This window comes from Oryzias latipes, chromosome 3, assembly GCF_053564925.1.
Source record: "Oryzias latipes strain Hd-rR chromosome 3, Olatipes_Hd-rR_3.1".
NCBI lineage: Eukaryota > Metazoa > Chordata > Actinopteri > Beloniformes > Adrianichthyidae > Oryzias > Oryzias latipes.
In genome coordinates, this window is record NC_136239.1 from 14,352,495 (window position 1) to 14,366,913 (window position 14,419).

Consider the following 14,419-nt stretch of genomic DNA (forward strand, 5'->3'; position numbering starts at 1 on the left):
CTATCAGGCTAAAACATTAGCTGGTAGCTCCTCCCACACGCAGCATGGTGCGTTCATGGAACTCCAGTTCATAGAAGCTTAGTGGAACTCCAACAGCCACCCAGCCTAACTCAGCCCACTACTACATTTTCACGAGAAAATGAAAACCGCCGAACTGACCACAAAATCACCCGAATTATGCACACTCGCCCAAAGCCACTTTTATCCGCAAATTTAGAACCAAAACTACTCAATTTCTGGCAACACTATGGATGTGTAGAGGTGCATACTCCCCCTAGTGTTGAGGGGTGGGCATTGCGCCCCCACACGTTCGTTGAAGGGTGCTGCTGCTTATGTCTGAGTAAAGGAGTAGCCAATCACAAAAGTGTCTCCGCCTCATCTGGTTTGATTGACAGACTCATTCTGCTGAATAAAGGTCATCATGAAATAAATAAATCATTCTGAAAAACCGCAACATGAAATAAAAACAAAGATACTTTGGAAACTATTGATTTTGAAATCCGAGGATCTGAAAAAAGACAAAATTATAATAATATTCAACATCATTAAAAATGAATATTTTAAAATGCTGTTTTAAAATATTGAACAGGTTTTTAAAGCAAAATGAAATATATTGAATAATATAATGGCTAATTTAAATCAGTGTGCAGGTTTTTCACAATTTCAGGATGTTTTTATATATTTATGAGAGATTTATTGGTTGATTGTGTATTTGCATGAGGTCATATTTATTTATTTAATTATGAACAGATTAGGACTCCCTACTCACTTTGGTAGCAGTTTGAAGCCTCCTGCAGACAGATTTCAGTTCATGACTGGTTTTCAACCTCAGTGTTTGAAATGATTGGTTGATCATAAACCAAACAACAAAATCTTAAGACTATAGGTACTGATGCTGGATAACATGGAAACATTAACAGTTACTTTTTATTTTGTTCTTATAAATTCATACTTAATATTAAATAAAAATGAATAAAAACAATTATTTCTAAAACCATTCATGGTTTACACAATTTTTCCACATCTGCCAGTAAAACAATGTGAGATTAAATAAATTAATGCTCTAAAAATGATCATTATCTGAAGGAAAACCTGTAAAATTGCTGGAAAGAAGCTCCATCATATCAAAATATTGCTAAATCCAAAAACCAATGACTTAAAGAAGCAGAACATTTGCACATGTAGTATCTGTAAGACTGTTTGGATTTCAACTGAGTTTGTTCAGATGCACTGGAGGAACATGACTCTGAAATACTTTAATGAAAATGATAACAGGAGCAACAAATTGTTTATTTTCTGCTGGGAGTTTTTTTTAACCCTTTAATGCCCATTGATGTCATTTTGCATCAAACCACTTAGGGTTCAACATTACCTTCATTTAGCAGCTACTTGAAAGCAAAAACCTCTATTTTTCAATCATCAATCAAAAAGGCTTTTAATGGTTTCCAGGACTCTGCTTGTGATGGGGGGATGAAGTCTTTTCAGCTGCAGCTCCTAAACTCCGGAATGCTCTCCCCTTCTCTGTGAGATCTGCCACAACCGTCAGTAATTCTAAGACACTTTTAAAAACAGCTGTTTATTGTATCATATTGTCTCTGATTTTATGTTAAGCACTTTGGTTGCCTCTGCTTTTATAAGTGGTATACAAATGATACATTGATTGAAATTCCATTTTTTTTCATAAATGGAAACATATTCAGAGGTCAAGGGTTAAAAATGTTTCTGTAGTGGGAGGTGTAGGCTGCTTGAACACAAACTTAATAGGTTTTTTGAGCTTTCTTCCATTCTTTTTAATTGCACATGTAAAAAGCAAAAAATTCAACCAAAATAAATAAATGGAGGGGGGGGGGGGGGGGGGGGGGTCAGGAATGTCTGCAGTGAGAAAGCATGTTTTACTGTCATTTTGACTAATCCAAGTCAAAAACGTAGGACAAAATAACATTTAGCACCTTTCTATAAACCATGCTGTTTAAAACCTGCATTTGCTGGATCATCCTCTGTGCTCCTCAGTTTTAACTGTAGGTTAGGATGAAGCATCTTCATGAAGGAGGAAACAAATGGAGTCAGTAAAAACCACACAAGACAAAGTGATTTCATGATTTCTTGAATAGCTGCTTTTGAGCAAATATTAGGAGTGAATTTGGGCTTGAGCGCGTAACAAAAGGCTTCGAGAGTTGATCCCCCCCCCCCCCCCCCCCCCCCCACACACACACACGCAAACACACTGCTCCGTACAAATGATCTGTAGGATGATTTCCAATTTTTTCATGGCCGACGAGCAGCAAAACGCTGGAATTTCCAGAGAGTCAAACACTGTTAAAGAGTCGGGAACCCCTTCGGTTAGATGATGTAACAGCTGATCTGGTCCCTTTGATGGTCACATCTCCCCGTGTGACGGAGGTAAAAGGAAGGAGAGGGGGGGGGAGCAGCAAAGACTTAAAAATAAAGTGGGTTTTTTTCTTTGTCAAACACATCCATACATGGGAATCAGCACATGCACGCACACAAAAGCAGCATCCACTGCTCATATCTGAACTTTTCTGTCCAGAAGGCTCAAAAAAAAAAAAAGATAAATATTTGACTCCAACTGCCAGAAAAGGCAGGTGTTCTGTCTTTGTACAGTATTTATACCTCTATATAAACCTATAAAGAATTCTGACGTTAAAATTCATTAAATAAGGAAAAACTAATTCTAATAGCACAGCCATCTGCTGCTCTTTACCGATTGTTATGAACTGTAAACTCATTAAGCAGCTAATAATTCTGAGCTTTAGGTCCGTTGGATCATCTGTCAGTGTTCCGGCTCTGGAACGCTCCCTGATGCATGTTCCATCACTCCTCCGTCCTCCTGCTCCCAACTTGGAGGATCTAAGGCACATTGAGAACGTGGGCCGCTCCTCCACTCTCTCCTGTGAGTCCAGCAGACATCTTGGAGAGGGAAGGTCTGTGCGTGGCACTTGTGGACACCGGTTTTCTTTTTACAATAGAGTCTTTGACAAAAAGGCTAAAGTAAGGGTGCTTTAAAAAGCAGAGATCTGAGCAGGCAACGCTCTGCTGAGACCTTCACACCATGAATTCATTGCTACCGTATAAGACCATGTGCTGTGGCACGTCTGTGCTGGGGTCCCTCCCCTGGGGGCCTTGTCTGGAGTGTCTCGTCACTAAATGCCGGGCTCCTCTCAGTTTCTGCTTGCCCTTCTCTGGGTTGTAAGTGCCGCGGCTGGTGAACTGGGGCTTCTCGTCGACCTCCGGCTCTCTGGGTGGGCTGCTGTCAAAGCTGTCGAATCGGGAGGTCTGGGACGCGTGAGCCGGACCGGAGCCCAGAGTGGCGGACTTGGTGTGGAAACGAAACCTCCGGCTGGCGGCGGAGGAGGAGGAGGAAGAAGAGGAAGGGTGGAAGTGTGATAAGGTGGAGAAGGAGGAAACGGTGGAACAGGACTCTGCGGCTTCTCGGCAGTCCAGCTGCCGGCGGTGAGCATGGCCTCGGTGGCTCCTCCCATCAGATCTGCGAGGCCAGGGGGACGTCAGAGCTGGACCTCTCTCTGAAATCAAAAGGATTTTGCCAAACTCATTTGATTTGGAGTATTTGACCTTTCCCAACTAGAAAAGTAGAGATGGCCCCACACACCACAAAGTGTAATAAGATAAATCACTTGTTCAGCTCTAACCAATTAAAGCCAAACTTTGTTCTATATTTCTTTATAGGAGCCTTAACCCCTTGATGCCTTTTTATGCAAATATGCATCAAACCACTTTGGCTCTAAAATCACCTCACTTTAGCCTTCCTTAAAAGCAAAAACGTAAAGGATTTTTTCTCTAGCAGGAAATAAATTCAGGCATCAAGGTGTCAACACTTAGAATCCGTTTTATTGAATAACAAAAGAAGAAAAACGACAGTTCTTAAAATTTCAATTGACAAAACACAAATCAATGAAAATCAAACAATCCCATGCATTCACTCTTTCAAAACCACTTATTTATAGCTCTACTTATGTTAGTTCAATTTCTAAATTGCTGTGATTTAAAAAAATGTGTTTTAACTTACGTCTTGTTTGACAAGTTTAGATTTCTTTGCTGATTTCTTTCTGCCATAAATGACCCCCTTGGTGGAAATACAGTGAAGTTTTGGATTAGTGGTGATCCTGTGAACCTCCCTGAGAGTTTGTGTGCACTTTGTTGGAAAAACCCTACAGATGTCCTTTGATTATTAAGGTTATTCCGTTTATGGTTGTAAAGATTTTTAAAACGTCTGGAAGTCTTAAATTTAGTTTGATGAAAAGTGGATTTATTTAAAAGGTTTAAAGACCCAGTCCAAGGTAAGTTGTGCTCTGGTGGCTTATTTCTGATGACATACATTAAGAAAATTATGCTTATTGTACTTCTGAATAAAATCATTGTGAATAAGGAGCAGATGAAAAATGCAGTTGAAAAAATATTGTAGCGTGCTCCGCTCCATTCTGATGTTATGTTCTGATGTTACTGAACATAACTGGATCCATGTATGTCTTCATTTTCCTCACTCAAAAACGTTTTGTTTAAAAACAAAATACTTTGTAAAGAATTGCAATTGATACATTTATTTTTTCATTTTAAATGACGTTGTGTTTTTTTTATTTTATTTATGTGTTGTGTAAGTGAAACCCTAAAATCTCAAAACGAAATGTTTTGCTGGGATAAAACTCCTACCAGAGACGTCAGAAATGGTTTCCTCAGAGTCCACATTCAGGTTTTCGGAGCTGTCGCCTGTACCGATGGACGCCTCAGAATCCAAAGTCTCGTCATCGGATGCTCGCGGCTCCAGACTCAGCATCTCAAAAGTTAACTCCTCCCTGCAGCACAAACGTGATAAACACCACTGAGCCTCTTTAGGGCGTTGGGTGGTAAACAAACACACAGGAGTCCATTTTTTGTACTTCTCTTTTTGCAGGTTTTCGATTTGCTCCGCCAGCACTCGCTCCTCGTGCTGCATGGCCACCTGCTGATGTTCAGAGATGATCGTGGCCTCCGGCGACTCTTCGCCGCCGCTCTCCTCCCTGGCAGGTTCGGATGCAGACTGGAGCCGGGGGCTGACCGGAGGGGAGGGAGCGTGGTAGCTTAGCCCTGGGACCCGACCTTTGCCCTGAGGACCCAACCAAGCAAAATTTAGACCCCTAAAACAGTCGATCCCTGCTAAATAAAATAAAACTGCTTCACACGCATGGCCTTACACCACCCCCAACAAGCACGGAGCCACATGGACATGCAGTGACTGAACCATGACAATAGGAAGCTTAGGGAAAACAGCACACCGCCAACAAACACAGTTTGACACCAGTGTTACCTTTTTAGCTGCATTCTGATGCTATGAATAAAAGTGACAAGTAAAAGAAAAAATAATAATCAGAAAAGGCAGAATAAAACTGACATCAATGAATGTCTCTTTTGATATTGATTTCCGTTTTTATTGCACTAAAATGGAAAAGGGAAGTGGAGTAAAGCTACGTTCCCACACAGAGTCCACTTAAAACGAAAAGTTTATGTAAACACGCGTACGCGTTTTGGGCTTTTGCGTTCAAAACTCTTGCATTAACGAGTACCTACGCAAGTTTCTACGACTGTTTTCGGGCTCTATGTACGAATTGCGCGGCAACTGAACAAGTGTTTAAGGTTAAACCAGGTTGAACTTTGACCAATCAGGGACTCGGATTTGGTAGTGGCCTATGGATGGCGTCCCTTTAATTCATGGAAGTGCCAATCGTTTGATTGATCATAGAAGAGAAAATAATAATTGTGGTTTGAATCCAGCCGGAATTATACAGTAGGTGGCGGACATGCGTCAGTAAACAGTAGAAAGAGGAGAAGCCCCTCCCAGCTTGTCCAGTGTGAACACCATTGACTAAATGCGCGATTAAGAATGTGCACTTAGCCCGTGCTTTAAAGCGCATCACGTGACCGGTGTGAACGTAGCCTTAAGAGGTAAAAAAGCAACAATCATCTCATTTCACCGCACCACACCTCTGTTGGTTTTTAGTTAGACAAAGACATTTCTCTTGGCTCACTTCTATTTGCTGAACTAAATTCCTTCAATTCTCCGTGTTGTGTGCTGCGCACAGCATTAAGAAAATTGAATCAGAGTTAGCTGCATGATGACATAACCTGCTTGATTTCATCCACAGGAAAGAAAAGCAAAAAGCAAAACATTTGAAGAGCAGAAAGTGAACTGAATTCTGCAACAAGAGTATGATGATGATCTGTGGACGTCACAGGGTCTTTGACAATTAAAAAAAACTATAAGTCATTATGTAGGAAAGAGAAGGAGCATCGGTTATTTCCTGAAAATCTTACCATTGACCGACGAATGAGGGTGAGTTTGTTCTTGGCTTTACTCTCTGCAAACTCCAGAGTGCTGATATCCTTTAGTCTGACCTTGTACTTATTCATCTGTTCACAAATAATATATTCTACGCACCTACAGACAAGAACAAAGAAAAAACACTTAAAAACATCAAAGGAGGAGCAAAAAAAAAACACATCTTATTTATAGAGAAGAAAACTAGCAACATTTGTCCTCGTGCCATCAATTCTACCCTCCACTGACTGAGGAAATCTGAAGCACAGTCAACAGAATTAAAGCCTTTAGCAGAAGTGATATAATGACGAACATTATGTAAAGAGACAAATGGCATGGGGCTGTTTTGCTTCAATTACTGAGTTTATCCTCCATGTAAGCTTGCATGTTTAGTGAAACTGACGAGCGCGCTCAGCTGGAATTTTAGAGAAAAAAAACAATTCAGACAAACATCTCTCCTATTTGCAGCGTTTGACTTTCAGACGGATGGGAGGGATATGGTGAGGGATCTAAGAGTGGAATCTCACGCTGTAGTCTTGCTGATGTCCTGGACGCTCTGCAGTGGATCGATGGTGTCTGGACATCGAAGGATGCAGGGAGCAAAAACTATAGCCAAGGCATTCGCGGACATCCGATTGGTGTCTTCTTGTAAGGCGATTCTAAGCACACAAGGTTAGTGTTAGAACAGTCTGCTCTGAAGTACATCTTTCAGGCACTAGGGTGTTCCCTCGTCTATCGCGGGGGTTTCGTTGTAAAAATAACCTGGGACAGGTGAAATCTGTGCAGTAGGATTACAGATGTTTTCAGGCTGTAAGATTCCTCACTTCACACTATACTCTTTTCTCAGAAAGACATGAACATTTCTCACTTTTCTCTCTCAACGTTCAAACCTTCAAAGAAAAATAAGTCCAGTATTATAGAATGAAAAGAGATATCTGCTTGCAATTGAAGATTTATGTAAATATGGCAAAATGAACAGAGGAGCATGATTGACAAGGTCGACAGCCGATCAGTGCGCTGTAGAAAAAAACCCACCCAGAATTGCACTGGGAAAAAAAATATGCGAAGGTGAACCGAAAAATAGCTAGATAACACTATTTCTAATCTATAAAGAACACCCTAGCATTTGGTTTTATTACCTGACGAGGTGAAAGATGAGACGCTCCAGCGTGTTCAGGTGAGTTCTGCTGAGCTGGTCGATAATTGAATAAACTCCCCTGATTATCTCCTTTTTGTCCTGTGAACCTGCGGGAGCATTTATAGGAGGAAAATGGCGTTTACGGCTTTGGCAGATGGAGCAAAGTGCGAACAGCCTCCAGGATCAGCTGCTGAGTACGTACGTACCCATGGCACGTACAAACTCCTCATACAGCTCAAATGTCATCAGGGGATTAGGCAGGTCCCGGAGCCACTGCTTGAAAACGCTCGCAATGACATGAATGTTGTAGTCATCCAGATTAATGCCGTCCACATCTGTACGACCACAGGGAGTTCAGACAAACCAAAAAACACGACGTAGTCAGACTTCCTCATTTCTCATAAATAATAATAATTTATATTCCTACAATCCAACAAGATCCATCTGTTTGAAGCAAATTGTTAATTAAATTGAGCTATAAGATCATTTCAAAATGAAATAAATTGATTCTAACCAATATTGGAAAATACCATTTGGGGTGAGACATTGTAGGTTGTTTTTTTCTTTTTTTTAAACGACCATCACAGCGGATAACACGTGTGATGCAGCAAAAAATGATCGAGCCATCCTTACAGTTCAATATGTGGAAACACTTTCATTTAGGAAAGTCATGTTGAATTTTTTGGCTGAAAAGATATCCTGGATTGATTTTAGGTCAGCGAATCGGATCCTTGAAAACGAATCAATGGCGACTATAAATCGCTACGTCAACAACAAGTCATGATATGAATGGAATTGTTCAAATGAATCGTTACACCCCTCCTCTTCAGGGATTGTGAACTTGTGAAACCTACCGTTGTCCAGTCCAAGGCGAAGCTCCTTAATCTTGTTGGCGGAGCCAGGTTTCCTGTAGATTCCTTCGGTGTAGATGCCGTGCATCTCGATGTAGTTGATGAGTTTCTCCACCACCAGGGGAACCGTCTTCTCTTCGTTAGTCAGATGGGAGATGTCCACTCCGAACTGCCTGGAGGAAAGCTCTGGATCAAACTGCTCCCACAAAAACAAACACAGAGCCATCAGCAAGCTGTACAAAACATTATTCCCCTAGTGTCCCCCAAATAGCATAATTGATGTCATGGGATGTTATTGTGCGAGCAGACAATATGGCTGTCTTACCATCTTGCTGCATTTGACGGTCGTCTTCTGGCAGCACTTCCTGTGGCAGGCATATCGGCACACTGGATAAACACAGGCGGAGAAATCAAACAGGTCATCCGTGTTCCCCACAGAAAGACAGTGCCTCCTCATCGTGGAGCTCAAGTTTTCACCCAACTTGTACAGGAAAAACTCTCATCCTGGGTGACTCGGAAATTAACTGTGATTATGTGGACAGACAAGGAGGCAGACCCCATGAATCTAGTTGAAAACAATCTGATTAGGGCTGAGGAGGGAGAGGGGGCGGCGCTCGGCGGCTGGGACCGCAGGAACATGACTTGGCTCACATGGGTGTGATGGCATGTGTGTGTTGGTGGTGCGTTTAGGTTCACCTAAAGGTCCCTGTGGAGGGGTCATTCCATGAAAGATTTGTCATTTTTTACCAAAATGTTTCCTTTTTTTAATATGTTCTAAGTTCTTGGGAATGTGTTTAACTTTCAAAAATTATTTTCCACTCTGAGGCATCATTTTGATTTTATACATCTTCCTTATTGATAGTTGTGGTTGAAGTAAATTTTCAACCCTGTTACGTACAATATGGAATCTCCATGAAGATTATAATAAAAGTTGACTTGACTTTTTATAATAAAATTGGTTGGTATTTGCACTGTAATCTTTCATTTAGGTCATGGGGGACATAATGAAATTGACGGTGTATGTTGGAAAACAAATATTGTTTCTAATTAAAACACAATTTCATTATTTTTAAATTTGCATTTCATTGCATATAATAAGCTGTCTTAATATAAGGCTTGATGTATAATTATATTAAATACAGCTTGAAGTAAGAGAGGGACACAAATTGTCCTATTCTCGTGGAATGACTCGGAGGGTAGAAATGTTTCACACAGTTTGACAAAAAGTTTATTTTATGTTTGTTTTTTTAAACAGCAAACTGCACACAGCTGTTATCCTGCAGCTCAACATTAGATCTACTTTGGGTAAGAAGAGAATGTAAACTTTATCAATTCACCTGACTAACGCGCTGACACCCAAATACATTGACTTTTTTGTATAAGACTACAAACATCTGTGCTTCAAACTATTTAAATTAAACTTTCTTTTGATTAACAAATACATGCTTGTATTTAGATGCATTTCACTTTCAGGGTAAAATCTGTTAATATTTGTAAAACTATCTTCGAGAATCAGTGAGATTTGCTAGCTTAGCATCTAGAAACTACATCAGTGTTGCCCAATTGGGCAATTTTAAATCTGACTGCATGCAAAATGTGCTTTGGGTGGGTGGACAAAATCGTTTCTACCAGAGACATGCGGTCAGGGGAGGCAGGTGAGGCAGTGCCGCATATGTCATAGTCCTCGACATCGTGAGCAACTACTAATAAAATAAATATGTTAATTAATCTGTAATATGAATGCAATTTATATGCATCGTTCTAATTATTTTTATCCTTAGAATCTTTATTTTGACTGTTTTCTGTTCAATTACAGTGCTGTTTTTAAAAAAAAAAAAATCATAGTCCAGCTAAATTCCTTTAAAAAAATAAAAATACTGGACAAAAATGTTTGTCCCATGGTTTGTCCCAAAAGCTAAATTTAAAATGTGTTTTTGAATGGGAATAAATTCCAATGATTTGTTCATAAAGGGTCTCTACACTCACATTTGCACACACTGGCACGATCCATCATCCAGATGAGAGAGGAGCAGTATTCACAGAAGGTGGGGATGCTGTACTGTGTGGACTTGAAGATGTGCCCGTTGTGCTCCTCCACCTGTAGAGGGCAGCAGAGCACAGGAAACCGTTACTTCTTCAGTGGTTTCAATTTCCTTTTGAACTGATCAGACTATGGACATTGATGCTAATATTTAAACATCCGGCTGAGCACATTCTATGTTTAGTGGGTTATTTTGAGCTTACAGTGTCGGCGTCCTTTTTCCTGCGTTTTTTCCGTTCAGGTTTGGGTGCTGAAGTCTAAAAAAAAGAAAGCAAAACAATAAATGTATTAATTTTGATTTATTTAAAAAAAACAATTAAGTTGAGTGTGACCTGCGAGCATTTAACTGCAGACTGTTACCTTACTGTCCAGAGGTTTGTATTCAGTCATGAACTCATCGAGGAAAATCTTGAAGGTGTTGACCCAAACTTTCACTGGAGACTCCCTCCAGTCCCTCTGCTCCTGCCGCATGGTCTTTTCCAAGATGTGCTCAAACAGAGCATACAAGTCTTTGTAGCGGATACTTTTCCCATCATCCATCTGTGGAGCAACAGATTTACAGTTGAGACGTTTGCTTTTTGCAGCTTCAATCGGAAAGGGTTTTCCCAAACATAGCAGAAGAACTTACTGCGAGTGCTGTGGAGTAGGAGTTAAAGATGTTCAGGCGGAATTCCTTTAGAGCTTTTTTAAACACAACATCCACCATGGTGTCCTTCTTGCTGTCCTCCGTGTCCAAGTCGCTGATCTGGAACGCAGCGCTAAAGTTTAGAGGCTGTGGAACACCTTCACCCTCCTCTTTCTGTCTGTCTGTCTAGCGTGTGCTGCACCTTCTTCATGAGGAAGTCGTTCATGCTCCTGTAGTCATTGGTGCAGGTGAGGATCTGCAGGGCCTCGTTCTGCCACCGGGTGGGCTCCAGAGCCACGCTGCTAATCTTCACGCTGCGCCTGCGCTTCACCTTGGGAGACGGCTCTTTGTTCTCCTTCAGGTCCCTGAAGCCTCGATCCAGAGTCAGATCAGGACTGCAGGATAGGTTTTCCTGACCTGAAAGGAATAAAACTTTAACGTCAAATAGAGATGGTTTAAATGATGATACATACAATCTTCAAGGGAGTGGATAAAATGGAAAAAGCGGGTCTCTGAAACAAAAGCATTTTGTCCGGGTATCTTACCCTCCTCCCCAAGCAATAGTCCGGTCTCTCCATAGTCTTCCTCCAGTGATTCTCCAAATGAAAGCTTTTCTCTGGAGTTCTTCTTTTCTCCATACTTGTTTTTGCCCCAGAAACGCATCTTACTACGAACCCTGGTGGAAAACAAAAAAACATGTGATCCATGTGCAACTCATTAACAACAAAACATTCACTCACTGGCCACTTTATTAGACACACCTGTCCAACTGCTCATTAACGCAAATTTCTAATCAGCCAATCACATGGGAGCAGCTCAATGCATTTAAACATGTAAGCATGGTTAAGACGATCTGCTGCGGTTCAAACCGAGCATCAGAATGGGGAAGAAAGGTGACATGGTTGTTGATGCCAGATGGGCTGATCTACTGGGATTTTCACCAACAATCATCTTTAGGGTTTACAGAGAAAAAGAGAAAATATCCAGTGAGTGGCAGTTCTGTGGGCAGAAATACCTTGTCGATGTCAGAGGTTAGAGGAAAATGACCAGACTGGTTCCAACAGTAACTCAAATAACCACTGGTTACAACCGAGGACTGCAGAAAAGCATCTCTGAACGCATAACAGGTCTAACCTTGAGGCAGATGGACTACAGCAGCAGAAGACCATACCCGGTGTCACTCCTGTCAGATAACAGGAAACTGAATCTACAATTCACACATTGGAAAAACGATGCCTGGACTGATGAGTCTCCATTTCTGCTGCCACATTTGGATGGTAGGGTCAGAATTTGGCATCTACAAAATAAAAGCATGGATCCATCCTGCCTTGTATCAACCAACGGTTCAGGCTGGTGGAACACTTTAGACCCCTTGGTACCAATTGAGCATGGTTCCAATGCCACAGTCTACCCAAGTATTGTTGTTGACCTTGTCCATCCCTTTATGACCACAGTGTACCATCTTCTGATGGCTACTTCCAGCAAGATGAGGCATGCCATCTAGCTGGAATCATCTCAGACTGGTTTCTTGAACATGACAATGAGTTCACTGGACTCAAATGGCCTCCACAGTCACCAGATCTCAACCCAATAGAGCACCTGACAAATCTGCAGCAAATGTGTGATGCTATCATGCCAAAGGACCAAACTCTCTGAAGGAATGTTTCCAGCATCTTGTTGAATCTATGCCACCAAGGATTAACACAGTTCTGAAGGCTAAAGGGCATCCAACACAGTACTAGTAAGATTTACCTTATAAAGTGGCCAGTAAGTGAGTGAGTGTGTGTATATATGTATTGCAGCTTTGTAAAAAAACCTTTCATCCGGTGAATTCTTGCGCATGGAATCAACTTTGACCAGATCTCCTGACGACATGGCTTTTTGCAGCTTCTTTTGCTCCTTCGAACTTGCAAGCTGAAACAAAATCAGATCAAATCCATTTTCTTTGTTAGGATGGTTTAGCCTTCTAGCATTATTTATGTCTCCGTCTAAGCATTAGGCAATTCTTCAAACTATTATCATGACATTTACATTATTCCAAAACACTAAAAGAAATAAATACAAGTCATGAAAACAGATTTCAAATTACAATACAGGAAAGTTGTGCAAGACAAAAAACATTTATCCAAGAACTGAAAGTTTAACTTTCTAAGAGAGCTTTGAAAAAGTGTCATGCTGATTTTGTTGATTAGGAGAAAGATAAAGAAAAGATCCAGAAATAATTGAAAGAAAAGCTGTTTTAACAGGAAAAGTGAGAAGATAAAAACATGAAATCCAAGACTGTTAATTATTTTCAGAGGAAAAAGTGTGTCAAAGGTTGTCCATCTCTGTAACATTGAAGCTTAGTTTTAAAAATTTGAATTTTAAAGACCATTTAAAAAATATGTAGAAACCATCTTTGCGTCATCTTTGAGCTACGTTCACACTCGTTCTGCCAGGTCCCTGGCAATGTGTGACCCAGTGGTCACTTCCATGGAAAAGTCCATGTAAACATGCGTAAACATGCCTAAACGTGGATTTTGAGCTTACGTGTTTAAAACTCTCGCAAGTTTCCACAACCGTTTTCAGGTTCTATGTACAAAACACACAGTGAAAGTTAAACCAAAATCCAGGGACCCAGATCTGGTCGTGACGTATGGATGACGCCCCCTTTAATTTGAGGGAGTAAATTAGGAGAAATTAATAATTGCTGTTTGTGCCCAACCGGAATAGATATAATTCATACATCAGGATAGAACTGTGAAAGAAAAGCCTGGAGCAAGATTTGTACCGCTTTGACATTTTGCACCAAACCTCTACCAACTGGACATCCCCCAATAAACAGTATAAAAAATAAATAGAAGCCCCTCCCTGCTCATCCAGTGTGAACATCATGGGCTAAACACACACTCAAGAACCCATGTTTAGCGCGTTCCTGAATGCGTGTCACATGCCAGGTGTGAACGTAGCTTCAGACATAGTTTCTCAAATCAATGAAAGTGATGTCAGGTACTGTTCATTATTCTAAAAAAGAACAGAATCAATACATTTGTCCAACCCTTTCAGAAAAACTACTGAATCAAATTGGTTTCGAAGCCGAGTTTGAGTCAGATGTGAGCGTGAGTAGGTTAGAAATGTCAAAGGAAAGATCCGCTTTCATCCAGCAGAGGGGTCTGGAAGTTTCTGTTACCATGTCTGAGTCACTGAAGCAGGACTCTGTTAAGCCCGACTCGGTGGAGTTCTGTTTGGAGAGGGGCAGTGTGAAATGACGGGGGCTGAGGGGGCTCTGGACGTCAGAGTCGTCCTCGTCTGAATCGCCGTCCACAGACAGACTGGCGCCACGGGTGAGGAAGTCAGAGCGGGTCCGGGCCATTCGGGCTTTCTTTTTTGGGCCCGACCTGCCAACCTGGAGTTTACCAGAGGTGACAAACGCATGTTGAGAAGTGGGTGTGTCAGA

At 41.2% G+C, this 14,419-nt stretch overlaps 1 protein-coding gene across 13 annotated transcripts in view; it reads right to left on the bottom strand.

Annotated features, from left to right (window-relative positions):
• Positions 1-1,560: 1,560 nt before the first annotated feature.
• myo9aa (myosin IXAa) overlaps positions 1,561-14,419 on the bottom strand; it is a 106,929-nt gene continuing 94,070 nt past the window's right edge. For 7 of the 13 annotated variants that reach the window (XM_078944228.1, XM_078944227.1, XM_020712158.3 and 4 more), the window contains 18 exons: positions 14,153-14,368; positions 12,800-12,897; positions 11,529-11,659; positions 11,186-11,400; positions 10,987-11,103; positions 10,719-10,898; positions 10,562-10,615; positions 10,304-10,415; positions 8,643-8,704; positions 8,321-8,513; positions 7,673-7,801; positions 7,468-7,573; positions 6,856-6,987; positions 6,325-6,448; positions 5,321-5,341; positions 4,914-5,119; positions 4,687-4,829; positions 1,561-3,542 (listed from right to left, as the gene is read on the bottom strand). In XM_078944228.1, coding sequence (XP_078800354.1) covers positions 3,064-3,542; positions 4,687-4,829; positions 4,914-5,119; positions 5,321-5,341; positions 6,325-6,448; positions 6,856-6,987; positions 7,468-7,573; positions 7,673-7,801; positions 8,321-8,513; positions 8,643-8,704; positions 10,304-10,415; positions 10,562-10,615; positions 10,719-10,898; positions 10,987-11,103; positions 11,186-11,400; positions 11,529-11,659; positions 12,800-12,897; positions 14,153-14,368 — 2,718 coding nt within the window. In that variant the 3' untranslated portion in view covers positions 1,561-3,063. Of the gene's footprint in view, positions 3,543-4,045; positions 4,103-4,686; positions 4,830-4,913; positions 5,120-5,320; positions 5,342-6,324; positions 6,449-6,855; positions 6,988-7,467; positions 7,574-7,672; positions 7,802-8,320; positions 8,514-8,642; positions 8,705-10,303; positions 10,416-10,561; positions 10,616-10,718; positions 10,899-10,986; positions 11,104-11,185; positions 11,401-11,528; positions 11,660-12,799; positions 12,898-14,152; positions 14,369-14,419 lie in introns of all 13 variants that reach the window. The other 6 variants (XM_078944225.1, XM_020712153.3, XM_023952834.2 and 3 more) reach the window with 5 other exon arrangements.